At 42.1% G+C, this 19526-nt stretch overlaps 1 protein-coding gene across 1 annotated transcript in view; it reads right to left on the bottom strand.

Annotated features, from left to right (window-relative positions):
- Positions 1–376: 376 nt before the first annotated feature.
- Positions 377–19526, bottom strand: part of LOC126198870 (myogenesis-regulating glycosidase-like) — an 84601-nt gene continuing 65451 nt past the window's right edge. The window contains exons 5-6 of the mRNA XM_049935470.1: positions 14981–15137; positions 377–690 (exon numbers count right to left, since the gene is read on the bottom strand). Coding sequence (XP_049791427.1) covers positions 491–690; positions 14981–15137 — 357 coding nt within the window. The 3' untranslated portion in view covers positions 377–490. The remainder of the gene's footprint in view (positions 691–14980; positions 15138–19526) is intronic.

The raw sequence follows: 19526 nt of genomic DNA, 5'->3' as shown, positions 1-19526 counted from the left end.
TCTTATAGCCAACTCTTACCTTCTCCTGTACATCAAGTAACCCACCTGAAAATTAAATACATGCATTATGTGCTTAAAATTTCTGAAAAATTCTTATTAGATGAACAGCAGTAGTCATGTTTTATTACAAAATAGAAATTATTCAATGTCAGACTTGAGGCCAAGTTGAGTAACATTGTGGACATGTGTTTAATTAATATTTCCTCCACAGCTTACAGTGGAAGCGTTAAATCCCTCGAAGTTTGTGGAGGAGTTTATGTTGACAGAAGAACAAAGCACTGAAATTATGAAGTGAAATGGTCGCAAAGGATATCACAGCAAGACAACAGAAATGCGGAGGCTGAGGAAGGTCTGTAAGTAAGAGAAAAAGACGACGTCACTGAACGGATGTAATTCGTGGTTACCAGTGACTACATTTGCAGTGGTACTGCCGTATCAGGAAGACTACGTTTTATCCATAATGATTACTTATACATGTATTGGATGAGGCTTAGGAAGAGCTGACTCTGGTGAAGTACGGAAGAGTGTTGCGAGGCGCAGGGTATTTGCGGAGCCAGGTGGGGCCCTCTATGGTGGGGTGCTCCGGGTCGGCCTCGTCCCTCCAGCTGCCCTTCGGCACGTAGATGTCGCGCATAACCGAGTCGTGGTAGAGCACCGGTGCCACCAGCAGGTCCTCGCCCAGCAGGAACTCTGGAAATCAATTCAGAGTGAGGATACAGAACAGCATATTGCCCTTCAGCTGTGACACTGTTATGAGGACTTGATTATGAACATAAACTTTGCAAGTGCTGAAAAATGTGCAAATCTGTAAGTGACACAAAACTGCTAAAGCGTGACGTCAGGGTGCAATGGTACCTATAGACTGCAAGGGAACCTAACACAAAGTTCAGAGAGTTCAGAAGCTAGATCTTACCTGCTGAGTTGTGAAACAGTCAAAACGGTTTTAATACTAGGCAAAGTCAGAAACTGGAACAAAATAGTCTGCCCAAATGCTCTTTGCTCACGGTGAAAATGGAACGAAACTTAAGAAAATAAAGGTGGCAGCACTTAACCGTCTGTGGGAACTGTTTCAACGAAGTAACTCCCGCCACATTTCCTACGTTCGACCTTAGACTTTGAGCCGTGCGTGGCTCGTGTTCCCGCCATCATGTAGTTTACACCCTGTTTTTAACATACTTCCACCTCAGTACGTTAATTTAAATTACTACTGTCACTGAGTTGCTGCTTTGCTAGCAGCACGTATCGATGTATCCCCTCTCGTAGTATCTTTCTAGCGAGTTCGGATCTCGAGTTCGGGTCTGCCAGTCAGTTGGAACGTGTCTGGAGCGCAGTCCGGATCTGTCAGTCGGGGAGTTGCAATGCAGCACTAGTGCAGTCGGGTTGGAGCAGCAGTGAGGTCTGCATCGAAATGGCTCGCCCGACCATTGCGCCACTCATCACTTGAGCCGGGCCACGGTCTTGCTGGATCGTCGGTCGGTCGTTCTACCAGACGCGCGGTGCAGTTGACTGGATCCGCTTGCGGTCCCTGCACAGTGTCGGAGCGTGTGTGGAGCTGTCTGATGGCTACGGGCTTCGTGGTTCACCGACCAGGGACGTCAAAGTTGAGTAGTAGTTTCAACTACCCAAGCCACGCCCATTCATGTTGTGTGGTTCGTTTCGGTGGTTCGCTGTTGGGAAGGTTGTCCTGTGAGCAACACCAAGTGTTTCTATTCCTGAAATTTAGGAGCCATTCGGTGCAATTAACTGTATTGGTTGACTACAGTTCAAGTGCACCACCGGACTTTTGTGCCTTGTGGCTGTTAGTGTTTTAGTTACCTGCCCTGGCCACTGACGTAAATTCAGGCAGTGTTCCTTTTGGGTGAATTCAAATTCAAGTGTACCAGCGGAATTTTCTGCCTTGTGGCCGTTAGTGTTCCGGTTGCCTGCCCTGGCCACTAACGTAATTTGCTCACCTGTTGTCACTGTCCAACATGGTGTGTAGCTTTGACAGCTTAATACATATTTCATTGTGCATAATCACTTTCGTAACTTTTGGTGTTTGAGTTCTCGTATACCGATTGGCGGCAAGCAACTCGTTTTTCGGTCGGTCCGTGGCTGTCCCCTGGTTGGGTTCCGACGGATCAAGTGTAGTTGGGCGCACCACCTGTCTCACCTAAGTGAACGAGGGCAGACCGACCTCCCTGGAGGCTTCTGAGTGCCGTTTTCCTTATTGTCCTTCTCACAGGTGTTTGATTGTCTGTTTATAACCTATCATAGCCAATGATTTAAAAAATTCTTGATTTCACTGGATTTTATGTATTTTTGGATTTGGATTTTAGAAAATCAGCTGTGGGCCTTCAGGCACTGAAATCCTTATTCTAAAAAAAAAAAAAAAAAGTAAAAATCTGCCAACCAGTTGCATAGGTTTTCTATATACCTTGACCAGGTTTCGTCACCTCTAAGGGTGACTTCATCAGAAGGTAAGGTAATTACATGAAGAACATATCGTCAAAGGTGTACTGTGATTTTGACGATATGTTATTCATGTAATTACCTTACCTTCTGATGAAGTAACCATTAGAGGTGACGAAACCTGGTCAAGGTATATAGAAAACCTATGCAACCAGTTGGCAGATTTTTACATATTTTTCAAATTTGTGTATACGGTTGCTGCGGACTTCAGCCATGTTCAAAGTAAAAAAGTAAAAAAAAAAAAAAAAAGAACATTGCGGCCTTCTGCCTTTGGAAGGTTATGGTATAGTAATTTATTTTAAAATCTTGAGAATTTTACTGTGGGCCTTCAGCCGTTTGTATTGCATCTTGTTTATGTTTGTCTATTCACCATTGCCTTGAGGCTCTCAGCCTCTCTGACTATGTATGCGTTAATTGTTTTATTTGAAATTTTAACTGCATGTTTATACCACATGAGATTTATCCTGTTGCTTTAAGATTTCTTGTTTGGATGCCTTCAGCCGTGAAATAATTGCCTTCTTGATACTCGTAGTTCTCAAGGTTCAGCTATGTGCCGTTTTGGTTTAAAGGTGTTATTAAATTACAATAAATTAAAATTATGAGTGAACATGACCGACACCTTATTTGGCCCTTTCCACAATCCTAATCACCTGTTCTGCGCAGAGGATTTAGTGGGCGTTTCAGACGTAGAAATATAAGTGGGCATAGATTTGAAAAACAGGCAAAATTTCTAGAGAGAGGAAAGGTCAGGGGACTTGAAGGTATGAAAACGAAGAACAAGTGCCTTTTCTTCCACCCTCAGTATAGTTTAGTTCCCGGGACAATGCACCGTGACACATAACTGCAGTAAGGCGGAGGCCCTTTCGGCCTACAGGAAGCATCACAATAGCGACTCAGGAGAGTAAAAATTTATTTAACAGACGTCAGTTTCTCATAGAATTATTGGACATGAACTGAGAATATGTGTCAGTTTTGATTCAAGGGAAGCAGAGAATGAAATAATAGCGATTACGTAGCTAAAATATAGCTCTGGGTAGAATGAAAACATAAGTAAGAGAAATAAAGACCGTCCGTTCAAAACGAACGTCTTCGCTCTCCTATGAAATCAGGCTCTGCTGCTGGGTAGTACTGAACACAGATTTTCTCCAGCATTTGCATTGTGGCGTGCCTGCATTGTCCTGGGCGTGCTGTCCACAACGTGGCCGAGAACTCGATGCTCGATTATACCCCAGTGCATGGACGGCGATCCCCCTGAGGTCATACAGTGTGTTAGTGGGCTTCATTCAAATGACTCACAGCGAGTTTACGTAGTTCCAAGGGAGGTCAGTTGGATTCACAACACAGGCCATTCCACTCGGTTGACATTTGCGCCCTGGAGGAACGTGTCAGCGAAACGGGCGACGACCGCTCCTGCGTTTTCGTCTTCAGAGACGAACTCATTGCCGAACTCATGACTGTATGGCAGAACAATAGCTTGGAGATAAAACATAGCCCTCGAATTACTGTCCGAAAAACGACTGACCCAGTGGTTCAAATGGTTCAAATGGCTCTGAGCACTATGGGACTCAACTGCTGTGGTCATCAGTCCCCTAGAACTTAGAACTACCTAAACCTAACTAACCTAAGGACATCACACACATCCATGCCCGAGGCAGGATTCGAACCTGCGACCGTAGCAGTCGCACGGTTCCGGACTGCGCGCCTAGAACCGCGAGACCACCGCGGCCGGCGACCCAGTAGTAAATTAGTTTTTAAATTAGTATTGTGCGTAAAAATTTGTATACAAGTGTTGTAAAACTGATATTGTATTTTTAATTTTTGCCGTGTTCCAAACATCTAAGGTCTTGACACTTTTCAGGACGTTGAACTGTAAAGTAATACTGTTAGCTGAAGGTGATCTTCGACAGTTCCTTGGAAATCAAACATAGTATGCACGTGACGCACTACAGCGTGTTTGCGTTGCTGATGCGGAAGATGTGGTCTGGAGGTGTGTACCGACTGCCACTGAGTGTGGCGCGCGTTGTAATAATTTAGCTGGCTATCCGCGATTGGATTTGCACGGCGGGCCACGGATATTTGAGGCAGATTCTTGAATACCTGCAGTCCCCGCAGCAGCGTTGGTGGAGACACAACCTCCAGAACGTTCTGCAAAGGGCTCGTTCAGCCAAGTCCGTCAGTTTCTGGCGAACCAGTAGTACTCTGGCAGAACGGCCCCTTCACGACGGACACACCAAAAGTTTTCTCAAACGATTGTAAAGAAAATATTCGCTAAAGAATTGTTTTTTTCACATCATTTATAGCTTTATATATGAGCTTCATGAAGTACCATAATTTCGCTAATGATCGTAGTTTTTGTGATATTTCGCACATAAGTAACACACTACGTAAAATTCGAAAAGTTCGAAATGAAAAATAGTGGTCGCTTTGAATTTGTGTTTGATGCATATTGGCCCATATATTGCTGCGTATGAAATTTAGCTAACATACTGAAATTTCCTTGAGGTTTCGGAAGAGGTGTCTATCACCGTCCTCGAGAAAAGTGGTGTTATGTGTCAAACTCATTTGCGATGCACGTGACAACAATAAAGCTAGAATGAAATACTCGTAATACCCCTTATATCTCAGAAACGGTTTGTGATATCAAAATGAGATTTCGGCAAATGACAGCACGCAAAGAGAAGTTTTTTTTTTTTATGTTCATATGGTGGACAAGCGGAGTTTTCTTATATACTGCGGTATACGAGTTACTGCAGACTCTTTACAATGGAATGTTGTAACTATTTAGGAGTCATCGGTAGATGGTGAAATGAGGATTAGTATCGCCTTATAGCAAGATAAGTGAAGAAATGACACGTTTATATGTATTCCGCGACTGTAGTTATTAATGTGCTTTTGACCTGATTTGTCATCAGTTCCTCGTTTAGGAAGCCACTTCTTCAAGATTCTGTCGCATTTGCAACTTCATTACTATATTAGCGAGGTAACAGTGAGTAAACTCTGTCTTGTTCTGAAAAAGGAAGCTAATTTTAACATGGCAACAAGAGAAATGTAGGTGATGTTCAAGATTCATCACTTACATCATTGATAAATGTATGATTTTCAGGCTGCAGCAAGTTGTAGTTGCTACATGTATAAAAAAAAAAAAATGGTCACATCTAAAAACTTATGCAAGTGTACCGTGACGAACCTTGTTTGTGAAAACTGACCGATAAACATTACACAAACAAGAATGTAAAAAATGTGGCACAGAAATAAACGGTAGAATCATATCTAGACAGTGTTTCAGCTGTCGACCAAAGAGCTGTAATGAAATTACAATGAAATCCAGACCTTTAGCTGCTTACAGGAGTTGATAAATATCAACGGGGACAAATGTGTGCATCGACCGGGACTCGAACCCGGGAACTCCTGCTTACATGGCAGATGCTCTATCCGTTTTTTTTTTTTTTGGTTGATGTCACTTTGTTCTATATTGTTAGTTGAACTTGTTCGGGGCGAACGTCCGATGACACCTGTTTACGTTCTTCGTTGATCCGTTCACTCTGTTTTTATTACAGAGAGTAGCCAACCTTCTGACTGAACACGCAGCATAGGGCGAATGCAGAGACTTTTCTCTGGCACGCTCCCCGTGAGACCCACATTCCCAACTTACTGTCCACACACTACATTTGTAGTTCCCCTGCCGACTATACTCATTACTTGCGGCAGTCAATTTACCGATTCCCGTAAAAGTTCGGACAATGCGAGCGCATCGGCACTGAAGAATATCATTGCCCGGTAAGCCTTATCTGTATGAAGATGTTATCTGTTCTTTCGGACATGTCGGACATTAGGTTGCGTTTATCGCGTGTCTCTCGCCCAGCTCCAAGACCCAAGCGGGAAAAAAAAAACCACGCAGGTGACACCTGTCTATAAAATGGTAAAAGAACGGATCACCAAAATTACTATCGAATATTCGTAACATCTGCTGCTGCCGAATTGTTGCACTTACTTTCAACTTCGGATATAATAAATTAACGTGAAGCAGAAAATTTTCTGTCCACAAATCAGTAAGCATTCAGAAAGCATCGTTCGTCTGATACTCTGTCTCTTCCTCACACGATATTCTGCTAACCACGGGTGAGAGGCTGCAAGCAGATTCCAAATTGCTAGGTTTCCAGGAAGCGTTTGACACGGTGCTCTACTGCAAACTGATAACGAAACTCTCAGCATATGGAATACGTTACCATATGTCGTCGGTCAAGAAACAATACCACGTAACTGACACCTTATAGTATTTGCACACCTACCATTACAGCCAGAGTGCCGTTTTTTTAATTATCTGCAAATAATGTGAACTAAAACAATACAGGGATTGACACATCGAAAAAATGGATGGAAATACCGCGCAAGTGCAAAATAAGCGGGTCTACGCGCTTCAGTACGGAACCGTGCGACTGCCAAGGTCGCAGGTTCGAATCCTGCCTTGGGCATGGATGTGTGTGATGTCCTTAGGTTAGTTAGGTTTAAGTAGTTCTAAGTTCTAGGGGACTGATGACCTCAGATGTTAAGTCCCATAGTGCTCAGAGCCATTTGAACCATTTTTTTTTTTTTTTTTTGCAAAATAATGAAATACTACGTAGCTAGATTGTTTTGGATGTAGTAAACAATACCGCATGAATGCAAAAGCGTGCGCAACCACACCGCATTGTTATTGCCTACTACGTATATTCCAGTGTTCGAAAGCGGTTCCCTGTTTCTACTTTCAGCTCATGAAAATGGACAGCGTTTTACAAGATGATCTCTTCACTGAGGAAGAAATTGTTTCTCAGCTGAACTTAGCGTATGAAAGCGGAGAATCGTTATTGACAGCAACAGTACTCTCCGTCTTCGGGCCACGAGTGGTCTACCGGGACCATCCGACCGCCGTGTCATCCTCCGTGGAGGATGCGGATAGGAGGGGCATGGGGTCAGCACACCGCTCTCCCGGCCGTTGTGATGGTATTCTTGAGCGATGACGCTGCTATTCGGTCGAGTAGCTCCTCAATTGGCATCACGAGGCTGAGTGCACCCCGACTTGAGAGCAACAGTGGTAAGGATTTTTTTTTGTTATTTTCCTTGCATTAACAGAGGTCCGCTAAAATTGTAAAATTTACTAGTAACAAATCTCTTTTATCGTAGAGCCACAATTCACTTACTGTTCGCTTTACTCATTATTGAATGCCAACTTGAGTATAGGTTCTCATGTAAATCCAGAACGAACAACAGCCGAGAACACTAGCAGCAGTGAAGTTAAACGCACAAAAGATTTAATTCTGTATATGGGGTTCTCAGTCACTTTTCCTGGGTCATCTAGTGACACAGGTAATTTTTTTGTGACTGTCAGTGTTATGAATGATATTGTTATCGTCGTTATCGTAAAATTGAAATTCAACTGGGGTCGCCTTAAGTTAATTTTTCAAACATTTCTTGTCTAGAAACTTCGCTGACTGCATCCAAGAATGCTGAAACTGATAGAGCAATCACAGTTGCCACTGGAGACGACAGTACTTCTTCACATTTATTGCTAAACGACGGTGCTCACATTTTAGCAGACAATTCAGACAGCTTATCGGAATTTGATAGAAGCAAGGATGTTGAAAGTGGATGCCAAGAATTTTAGGGTGACCTAAGCAGCGACAGAAAAAGGAAATCCATAGCCTGCCCTGAAGATTGGAAGAAAAACGCCAAAGAAACTCTGGGAATGTGCGGACAAGCGTATTTTGGATGTAAAAGAAGTCGAAGCCGCAAAATTACTCAATATAGTCCAAGAGAGGCACGAAAATTAGGTCTGAAGTGTACTTCCAAGATGTGTCAGAAATCCGTTCAAAGGAAGGGTCAACAATTTTTTTCTGGTGACAGGCAGGCAATTTTTACCACTTTCTGGAAAACGATGTCATGAGATCAGAGGAAGATTTCCGTAATCAATCACTGGTGAATCCAGGAGAAAAGGCAAGCTGGTTTATTAACTGAGAAATGGTTCGTGAAAAGCATCAAGTATGCAAAAACAAAAGTTTCTCAATACTCTTGGCATTAAAGAATGGACAGCGAGATATGGGCTCGACAATTGCACACATGGGATGAGCCCTGATTCAGAATCGTCACGATCCCGAATAAAATAAAGAAGAAGAAATGTGAGAAAAACTTCGTAAAAGAATTCCTGGACTGTCTTCCGAAACTGCCATTGCGTTACTTCAAGAAGTCCTCCTCCAAGCTGTACCTTGAGTCTTTCGCACAAAGTTAACAACAGCTGTACGGACTCGACGCCCAAAACAGTAGCAAGGAGCAGATTTCACCATTTAGTCGGGCCACATTTAACTTAGTTTTCGAAGAGGGTAACAGCTTATTTTCTCCCAAGAGAAACCTGTGGGACTTGTGTTGTAGTTACAGGCTCGGAAACTTGAGTGGAGACACATGGATGCTGGACGTACGAAGGAATGTGCAAACAAGGTTGCAGAAAGATCTAGATAAGAAAGATGCCTAGCGCAAGCTCTACACATCTACATCACGGACTCAGACGCCGTGAAAGTAGCACCACTTTTAGAGGCAAGTCCAGATTACTATAAAACAAAACTGTCTGTCAATAACTTCACAATTTATAATTTAAAAAGCGATGATGCAGTGTGTTACTGCTTCGATGAAACGCAAGTTGAATTGGTTGCTTCATGTTTTGCCTTATGTATCGTGCACACACTGTCCAAAACGATTAAGGAAAACCCTATGACAGCTGTACTTATCATACCAGAAATGTGGTGATTATCAAACTCTCTCTTAAGATTAGCAATTGATTCAGGAGTACTCAATATGCAAAGTTTTTTGGATAAAAGCCGTACTCAGATGGAATGTGACTTAGTTCACAGTTCCATCGGGTGCAAGCTTGAAGGAGGTGAAGTTACACTTTGTAGCTTGTATGACTTGATATCTAAATAGGCGATAAGAAAACCAGGATCTTACGAAGTTTGTTACCTAGATTTCTCCTGTTTCACTAACTGTGCAGAGAAAAATTTATGGTTGTATGACTCAATTAGCTTGTAAGAGCTTCAAAGAATGAGCCAACAGTTACGGACCTGAGGGCGATGCAGTACCGTCCAAACTGTTTTATTTACTACAAGTGCACTTTCGACGACGTGTGGCAAAGAGCACCAAGATGTCAAAGAAAAATTTTTGGAAAAGTTTGCGTACCCAAACTATAAAAAATAGAAGAATGGAAATCAAGAACACTAAATGGGATCATTTACAACAACATAAAGCCGTTGTTTCCAAGGATTCTCATTGCTATTTTGACGACGTTCCTTATGAATGATCATATTGGACGTTGCTATTTCTTGAAGAAATCGATAGTCAGTATCAAACCTGTGCTGGCGTAAGCTGGCGCCAGCACATCATGCGGCATAGTCACAAGAAGATCCATCGACAGCAGCGACAGGTCACAAGAAGGCCCATCGACACCAGCGAAAGACTCGCAAATGGTCTCTTGGCCGAGAGAGCATTGGCCGCTATTCAGGATTATTTCGAGTCCGTACGCCTTGTGAGCTCCAGCGTGTCACCGAAACAGAGCCGCAGACACAGCCTCTAGCTTAGAATCGGGCAGCACATAGCGAACACAATAGTGTACATAGCGGACTTCATCAGCAGTGAGGCTAACGTGTACTGTCCACAGCACATGGAAACCTAAGTCGCTCTTTGTTGATGTAATAAGGAACCCAGTCAATAATTGTGTGCAGTTTGTGTTATAGAACGAGGATACCGGCTAACAACCAACATCCTCTCCATGCTTCCCGTGGCACAGTTCTACAGAAACAACGAGACGACATAAAAGCTGGTAACGAGGTTTCAAGAAACACTATGTGACCTCGTGTGTATTTGAAGTTTTTCCATGAAGTCTTTCAATAAACTTTTTTCGAAACGATGTTGTAACTGTTTTTTCAGCACCAAAACAACGTAAAAGCTGTAAGTCATACAGAAGGCTGACAAACCAAAACCGCGTAAATAACATGCCTGTTCCATAAATACCAAGATAATTCCGCGTATTTGACGTAATCAAGCTTCCTGAAGAATATTTTCTTTGTTTCACTTCTTGTTACGACTCGGAAGATCATTGTAGTGCAACAATTCAAATTTCGGTCCTTGTTGGAACACTTGAGGCAATACTGACCCTACGACTTGTCTTAGAAAATAGAGTAAGAACAGGCAAACCTACGTTTGTAGCATTTGTAGACTTAGAGAAAGCTTTTGACAATGTTGACTGGAATACTCTCTTCCAAATTCTGAAGGTGGCAGGGGTAAAATAGAGGGAGCGAAACGCTATTTACAATTTGTACAGAAACCAGATGGCAGTTACAAGAGTCGAGGGACATGAAAGGGAAGCAGTGGTTGCGAACGGGGTGAGACAGGGTTGTAGCCTTTCCCCGATGTTATTCAATCTGTATATTGAGCAAGCAGTGAAGGAAACAAAAGAAAAATTCGGAGTAGGAATTAGAATCCATGGAGAAGAAATAAAAACTTTGAGGTTCGCCGATGACATTGTAATTCTGTCAGAGACAGCAAAGGAATTGCAAGAGCAGCTGAACGGAATGGACAGTGTCTTCAAAGGAGGATATAAGATGAACATCAACAAAAGCAAAACGTGGATAATGGAATGTAGTCGAATTAGGTCGGGTGATGCTGAGGGAAATAGATTAGGAAACGAGATACTTAAAGTAGTAAAGGAGTTTTGCTATTTGGGGAGCAAAATAACTGATGATGGTAGAAGTAGAGAGGATATAAAATGTAGACTGGCAATGGCAAGGAAAGCGTTTCTGAAGAAGAGAAATTTTTTAACATCGGGTATACATTTAAGTGTCAGGAAGTCGTTTCTGAAAGTATTTGTATGGAGTGTAGCCATGTATGGAAGTGAAACATGGACGATAAATAGTTTAGACAAGAAGAGGATAGAAGCTTTCGAAATGTGGTGCTACAGAAGAATGCTGAAGATTATATGGATAGATCACATAACTAATGAGGAGGTATTCAATAGAACTGGAGAGAAGAGCTATTTGAGGCACAACTTGACAAGAAGAAGGGATCGGTTGGTAGGGCATATTCTGAGACATCAAGGGATCACCAACTTAGTATTGAAGGGCAGCGTGGACGGTAAAAATCGTAGAGGGAGACCAAGAGATGAATACACTAAACAGATTCAGAAGGATGTAGGTTGCAGTGGGTACTGGGAGTTGAAGAAGCTTGCACAGGATAGAGTAGCATGGAGATCTGCATCAAACCAGTCTCTGCACTGAAGACCACAACAACAACAACATGAAACGCATCAGATATTGTAGACAGATTTTTTCTCTCCTGTAAAATTCATTTTTCATTGAAGACTTAGGTAACAGAACCAATTAGTTTTCCTAGACGGTGAGTGTTCATCATAGTCAAAGACATCGTCTGGAGTGCCGTAAGGAAGATTGACAGGACTGCTCTTATTCGCTATTTACATAAATGTTGTGACGGACAGGGGAGCAGCAGTCTGTGGCTGTTGGTTGACGAAGCTGTGGTGTACGGAAAGGTGTCGTCGTTGAGTGACTGCAGGAGGATATAGGATGACAGATAAAGTTTCTAGTACATGTGACAAATGGAAGCTAGCTCTAAAGGTAGAAAAATATGAGCTAATGTTCGCGAGTACGAAAAACAATCCCATAATGTTCGAATACACAGTCACGTTGTTTAAATACCTGGGCGAAATGTTGCAAAGGAATATGAAATGGAAACAGCATGTGGTGATTTCAATGGGAAAAGAGAATGGTCAACTTCTGTTTATCGGGAGAGTGCTAGGAAAGTAATGCAGACTACATACAGAAAACTAGTGCGACCCATTCTTGAGTACTGCTCCAGGATTTGGGATCCCGACCACGTCGGATTAATGTGAGACATCGAAGCAATTGAGAGGCGTGCTACTAGATTTGTTAGCGGTGGATTCGATCAACAAACGAGTATTGTCGAGATGCTACGTAAACTCAGATTGGAATGGTTGGAGGGAAGAAGTACTTCTGACGAAACACTATTGAGTAAATTTAGGGATCAGGCATTTTCAGATGAGAGCAGAAAAATTCTCCTACATCCGGCGTACATTTTGAATGAGGACCGCGAAGACAAGATAAGAGAAATTAGGGCTCGTTTGGAGGTATGTATGCGGTCGTTTTCCTCTCGATCCCTTCGTGAGGGGAACTGAAATGGCTTGCTACATTTGCAGACGTAGATGTAGAGCAACCTTCTTCCCTTGTTGACACCCGTTCTCCTCTTTAAGTGACGATGTGTTAACGGTCTGGACTTCCAGTTACCATTAACCATTCGAAGCATACTTACTGAATGAGCAGTCTGAGCAAGGCTTGTTGCGTCGTTCACGAGTGAAGATAGATGTGTCTCTGTTGAACTGCAATGAGAAAGCAGGTTTTACATCCAGTCCCAGGCACCTGGGTGTTTAATGGTTACTTGTCGTCAAAAGAGTAGTGGCAAAAAAGTTACCCATGAAAAATATACAATTGGTGATGAAGACACCAACACTTTTTGATCAATATATTGACCATTCTGGCTTAATTGGGGGCGAAAAAACTTCGCTGTAGAAATCTACATGACTTCTGCAAGCAGCTATCGTGTAATCGGAACGGCAGTAGATAGGTGGCCGAAGGTGGTTGGAGTATCTCTTTTCTTCCAGAATCTATAAATACAATTCTACGATGTCGCCTACTAAACAATATATGTGGATGCGAAATGTATGGACATACGTGAGAAAGGAATGAAAACTACGTAGCAAACTGAACACAGCGAACCGTTTTTAAAGGATAAGCGAAGGTAGTATCTAGAGTGCTTCCACGTAGCCGTACTACGAGAGATATATACAACTGACTCGGCGTATAGCGTTACAGGCAGTTACGTGCAGGAAGACCTAGTCAAAAAACTTACAAAATAAATAGTGTGTCCTAACAGATCAGTAACTGGAACACAGTTGGCCCTAATCATGAATAAATGTAATCAATGCGGGTAAAGTGATAAAAAACGATCTGATATAGCTTATGTATCACGTTGAATCATTCACGGCTTCAGGTACTTATAAGCTTCTGCCTAGAGTGATTTAATATGGAAAAACCACTTGCACGACATACACCTTCCATCGAAAGAGTTTCCAGACTAATTTTATTTCTGGCGTATAAGCGACGTCAATGTAATAACTATGGTGGCGACGTGAATTGACAACTGTAAACAGCAGACATGCATTTGATTAGTGAGCTGTGAGCAGGCAGTGTTAAGTAGTGGACGTGCGACCGTAGTATGTCAATGTTGTGCATTACAAACTGTAGTGCAGTAACATCTCTAAATCAAGTGCTCAAGATAAGTTTCCTTTAATTTACACCTATGGTCACAAACTTTTTGTTAACAGATTACCGGTTTCTGTCTTTAGTGACCATCATCAGATCTATTTCATAAAAACAAAGTCCTAATGTACTGCAACCATAGTGGCATCGTCAAATGTTAAATGCGGAAACAGCATCAACATCTTATTTGTATGCATTTGACGATACTGATGCTGATTCCGCATATAACATTTGGCGATGCCACTATGGCTGCAGTACATTAGGACTTTGTTTTTATAAAACAGATCTGATGATGGTCATTAAAGACCGAAACCGGTAATCTGTTAACAAAAAGTTTGTGACCATAGACGTAAGTTAAAAGAAACTTATTACATATACGGGTCACTGTTTTCTCGCGAAAGTGTTCAAGACTTTGTCTAGAATGTTTTAAAGAAGAGAAAAGTATGTGTAACTTTTGTCCCGCCAATCTTGATTCCCTAACAAACAGAGCAAACCGGGGACACCGCCGCAATTTAACTGAAATGCAAAAGGGTGACGATTCTCTTTTGGAAAAAATCACTACGAGATTTGGAGTTACCAATCACAAGACCACAAACAGCAGATGTTCACATGTGAGGTCAAAGGTCTGACGGCAGTTTTCGAGGCAATGCGACGCACGAGTTGGACCATCTAGCAGAAGCAAATTTCTGACACTTACACATTGCATATTAATGTTCTGTGCGTTGTACGCAAGTGAGAAAAGACTATGTAGAGTGCCTGAAGCATTACAATCACCATATTAAATTGTATTTTTTTTAATGTAGTAAACTTTTTGTACTTGCTGGTAAGGCCCTCGCGGGGTAGGCGTGCGGTCAGAGGCGTCCTGCCACGGTCCGCGCGGCTCCCCCCTCCCCCTTTCCCCGGGTGGTTCGAGTCCTCCTCCGGGCATGGGTGTGTGTGTTGTAATTAGTGTAAGTTAATTTAAGTTAGATTAAGTAGTGTGTAAGCTTAGGGACCCCATCTGTTTGGTCCCACAGGATCTTACCACAAATTCCAATTCCCACTTGCTGGGTAAATATAGTACTTCCCAGTGCGAGAGACACATCTAAGAGGGAGACTAATTAAATGCAAAGAGAGAAAAGTGAGACGGTAGAAGTGTGTACAGAAAGCGAGGCGTGTCGTACCTGAGTCTATAGTGAGAGCTGTTTCGTCGGTGGGGTCGAGCCACCAGATGGGCAGGTTAACCGGCGTTCCGTCCTTCACCGCCTTCTCCATGAGTTCCACGATGCGGGGCCCGTACTGAATGTGTAGGTCTGTCATGTTGCGGCAGATCTCCAGCGTCTGTAACATGGGAAACAATTAAACGCTATAAAACTGTGGAACCCCCCTGAGAAGAAACTCTTCACCATATAAAGCGGAATAAATATTCACTAAGTAAGACAATTTTCTGTTACTACCTAGACTACCGCGAGATACCTTAGACAAGAACTTTTTCAAATGGCAATGTTCCTGTTGACCTCCATTGCAACTGTGAATCGTACTTTTATCTGTGGAAAATGATTCCTGTCAACGGAATCAAATTGGAAGTAAGTCTCTTCACGAATAGAGAGTCCTGCACCTGTAGAAATTGCACACCAGGACATAGAAGAATAGTTGGCGCTGAGCTTTTGGTCTTTAGAAGCATCTAAGGTATCTCCGTAGTCTAGGCAGTAACAGTAAATTGTCTTCGTAGTGCATCGCACAGTAGAGTATCCAAGGCACTGCAGGAAACAGCTTGATCACAGATAATGAAACGCTTAAAGCAGAACTGGACCATAAACACACCAGTCAGTGGAATGCGGGGCAATAATGTCTCGTAATATTATATCTAGAAGAGGAAAACAGATTAACAATTACACATAGTTAAAGAAAACCCTATAACTGAACAAAACCATAGCAACACAATGGATGGTCACACTAGCGTTCCATTTATCTTGTAGATGGTAACAAACAGACAGCTAAAGTTGTACAACCATCACACTGTCAAAAGACTGGTTTGATGCAGCTCTCCATGACGGACTCTCTTGCACGGGTATCGTCATCTCTGTATAATGCTGGAACCTTTACTTACTTGAACTCATTTTCTATTTACTAGGTTTCGTATCCCTCTACAACTCATCCCCCCCCCCTCCCCCATTTACCTTCATTATCAAACTATTTCTTGGTGCAACAATATGAGTATATTTTATATCCTCTTTATTTCTGTCATCGGATGTTACTTTTCAGAGCGAGTATCAAAACACTTCTATGCTGGGTCCCACAGAGGACCTTCCACTTATTTCCACAACTCACCATTACCCTTGGTTTACTGTTATAAGTGTTAATCTTGTAGCCTCTTTGCAATTGCTATCTATGATGCTGGACAGACCTCCCAACCCTTTGACACCCCTAATAAGAACGATGGCATACCTTAATGTTCCTGTTCCTTCTATTCCAACATTAATTGCGTTTTTCAAATTTGCCCTTAGTATACGGCACCCTTTATGTACAGGTTGATTAACGTGGGGGATAGCATGCGACCCTACGTTGCTCCCACTGCTGCTTACCTCCTATGTCCGTCGACTGTTGTAAATGCACCCTGGTTCCTGCACAGTTGTAATTAATATTTCTCATCCTGTGATTTATACCTGATAACTTCAGAATTTCAAAGAGTGTATTCTAATTGACGTCATCAAAAGCCTTCTCTTAAAATAACCTAAATTAATCTAACCACCCTACATTACTGAATAATCAAGGAAGTATTGTTCAGTAATGCAAGCACTTTCATTTGGAGTTTCTTAGGAACTGGTATTGATGTAAGCAAATATTGTTGTAGAATGAGATTTTCACTCTGCAGCGGAGTGTGCGCTGATATGAAACTTCCTGGCAGATTAAAACTGTGTGCCCGACCGAGACTCGAACTCGGGACCTTTGCCTTTCGCGGGCAAGTGCTCTACCACTGAGCTACCGAAGCACGACTCACGACCGGTACTCACAGCTTTACTTCTGCCAGTACCTCGTCTCCTACCCTCCAAACTTTACAGAAGCTCTCCTGCGAACCTTGCAGAACTAGCACTCCTGAAAGAAAGGATATTGCGGAGACATGGCTTAGCCACAGCCTGGGGGAGCCGGCTCAGACGAATTCACGCAGTCCATTGAAAAGTTTTATAAAGGAGCGCTCTACTGAATGCGCAGTCACCACGTAACCATAACCCTTCCGCTGTCCACAAATCCTTCCCCGTCGATTGATATCGGGACTGGTTTTCGTAAACGAGTACTGCCCGGGTATATTTTGCCATTTGGGCTTCTAATGACAGAATTTCGAGCAAATTTTTTGAAGAAATGCAACTACCGCCGTTTGGACGATATTTTTGCGATCATGCGACTTTTAGACCACGCAAGCAAATCCTGGAGTATTTTTATGCACTGCTTTTAATTTAATGTTATTTCTAGTTATATTTACCGCACCGCTGCCTTGTGAAATACTGAAATATTGCAATCCAAAAGTTCTACCAGTTGCCAAATAAGGACTTCAGTGCTATCATTAAACTGCTGTAGACAGGTACTTAGCGTATTATAGTAGCGCGTACGTATCTTTAAGATAACATAACCCTAGAGACGAATCAGTATTGATTTTTCTAATCGTTCTTTTCACAAACTTACTTGTAATTAGAAACTATCACAACAGCACACAAAACAAAAGCAATAAACGGGCGCACTTACCTTGAGTTCAACTACATCAGCTGCTTGATCTCATTTGTCGTTTTATTAGTCAGTGCATGATTAACAACACAACTGAGCTCGAATAAGGCCAACAATATGCAGTAGTTGGTTTGGCTAAAATACTTATGGACGATAGCTAACAGTGCTATCAATATATCGATAGTTTATATCTATGGTTGGTCTTGATTATCGAAAATGTGTATCTCGTTTACGTAGTATGACTGAAAATCATATCACGTTTCAATTTCACTTCACGGCAGCTAAATCGTGCGTAATTTTATTTAGGTGATAAGGGGGGTCCGGACACCCTGGACCTCCCCCCCCAACTCCCTCATCATTCGCTACGTTCTTGATATGCCGCATGGTGAAGCAGGTTTCCACAAGCGAGACAACGCGTTGTAAGGTACCGTACCATATGCTGTTCATTTGCTGAGCGTTCTCCGTGTACCCAGATTATTTCCCTGAAGTTTTCTAGAAAACATTAAACGTCATTATGTGTGTGAACATTGTGGTGGTTGGCTCGACGATATACGTGAGCTGTTCAAATAGTAAGGCGACTTTTCAGATTGCGCGGGAAACGTATATTCATATATCGATCTTTCTTTTGTTATTTTGTTATACATGTCCCGAACATATATTCACCGTTTCAAGTGTACAGCATACTTCGTTTGTTATTGAAAGTCAGAAAGGTTAGAAGTGTTTTAGTGTACTAGGCGATTTTTGATTATTGTAAAAAATGGAGAAAAGAATTTCCAAGTTAGTCGAGAAGATGCCAATGACGAAACTCGCTCTGGACGCCTCAGCACATCAACAACAAGTGGTAACGTCGAAGCTGTGAAGAAAATTGTTTTGGAAAATCATCGAGTTACAGTAAGAGAAGTTGATGAAAATGTTGGCATATCGGTCGGCTCGTGTCATACAATTTTTTCGGATGTTTTGGGCATGAAACTTGTGTCAGCGAAGTCTTTTCCAAGACTTTTCAATTTTAGTCAGAATTACCGTCGCATGAGCATCGCTCAGGAGCTCTTGAATGACGTCAATGATGATCCTGATTTGCTCAAAAGGGTCATAACTCGTGACGAAACAAGTGCTACTGTTACGACATCGAAACCGAAGTCCTATTGTCCCTATGTAAATATACCGGTGAGTCAAGAAAAAAGCATGCCAAATTCGATCAAATGTCAAAGTTTTGCTCACTGTTTTCTTTTTCTTTTTTTTTTTTCAATTATTGCGGTGTCGTGTATCATGAATTTTGCCTCAAGGTCATACGGTCATGAGTAGTATTACCTTGACGTTACTCGTCGTTTGCGCGAAGCAATACGGAAAAAAAGTCCGGAATTATGAAAAAATCAATTCATGACTTTTGCATCACGACAATGCACCTACTCATTCATCGTTGCTTGTGAGAGATTTTTTGACCAAAAACAAAACGACAATCACACTTCAACCACCCTATTCACCGGATTTGACCCCGTGCCACTTTTTCCAGTTTCGAGAGCTGAAGAGACCTATGAAAGGAAGAAAATTTTCAGCGATTGAGGAAATGAAAACTGCATCGCTGGATGTACTCAAGGCTGTACCAAAAAGTACTTACGAGAGGTGCTTCGAGGATTGGAAGAATCGTTGGCAGCAGTGTATTGTATCTGATGGGAATTACTTTGAATGGGATGGCATGAATATTGATCAATAAATAAACATTTATTCTTAAAAATATAATGTCACTTTTTGAACACAACTCTTATAACTCTGAGTACTAGCTGAGCGGTTTGCGGGGACGGAATGTACTCACAAGCCGTGAAAAGCGTTAATGTCCCTTGGGAAGGCGGTGCTAAGAGGATTCCTAGGGCTTGAGTGAGCAGTAGATATTAACTGGACAAAGGGCAGAGTTTATTTAAGACGGAACTGCGATAATTATTTATTTTAGACATTGACTCTATCGGACGATCATTATTATTTCTGTGCAGACATTCAAAACTGTATTGTACAGCA

The sequence above is a fragment of the Schistocerca nitens genome, chromosome 8 (assembly GCF_023898315.1).
Source record: "Schistocerca nitens isolate TAMUIC-IGC-003100 chromosome 8, iqSchNite1.1, whole genome shotgun sequence".
NCBI lineage: Eukaryota > Metazoa > Arthropoda > Insecta > Orthoptera > Acrididae > Schistocerca > Schistocerca nitens.
Note: the sequence above shows the minus strand (reverse complement) of the source record. Positions and strands in the feature narration are given on the sequence as shown.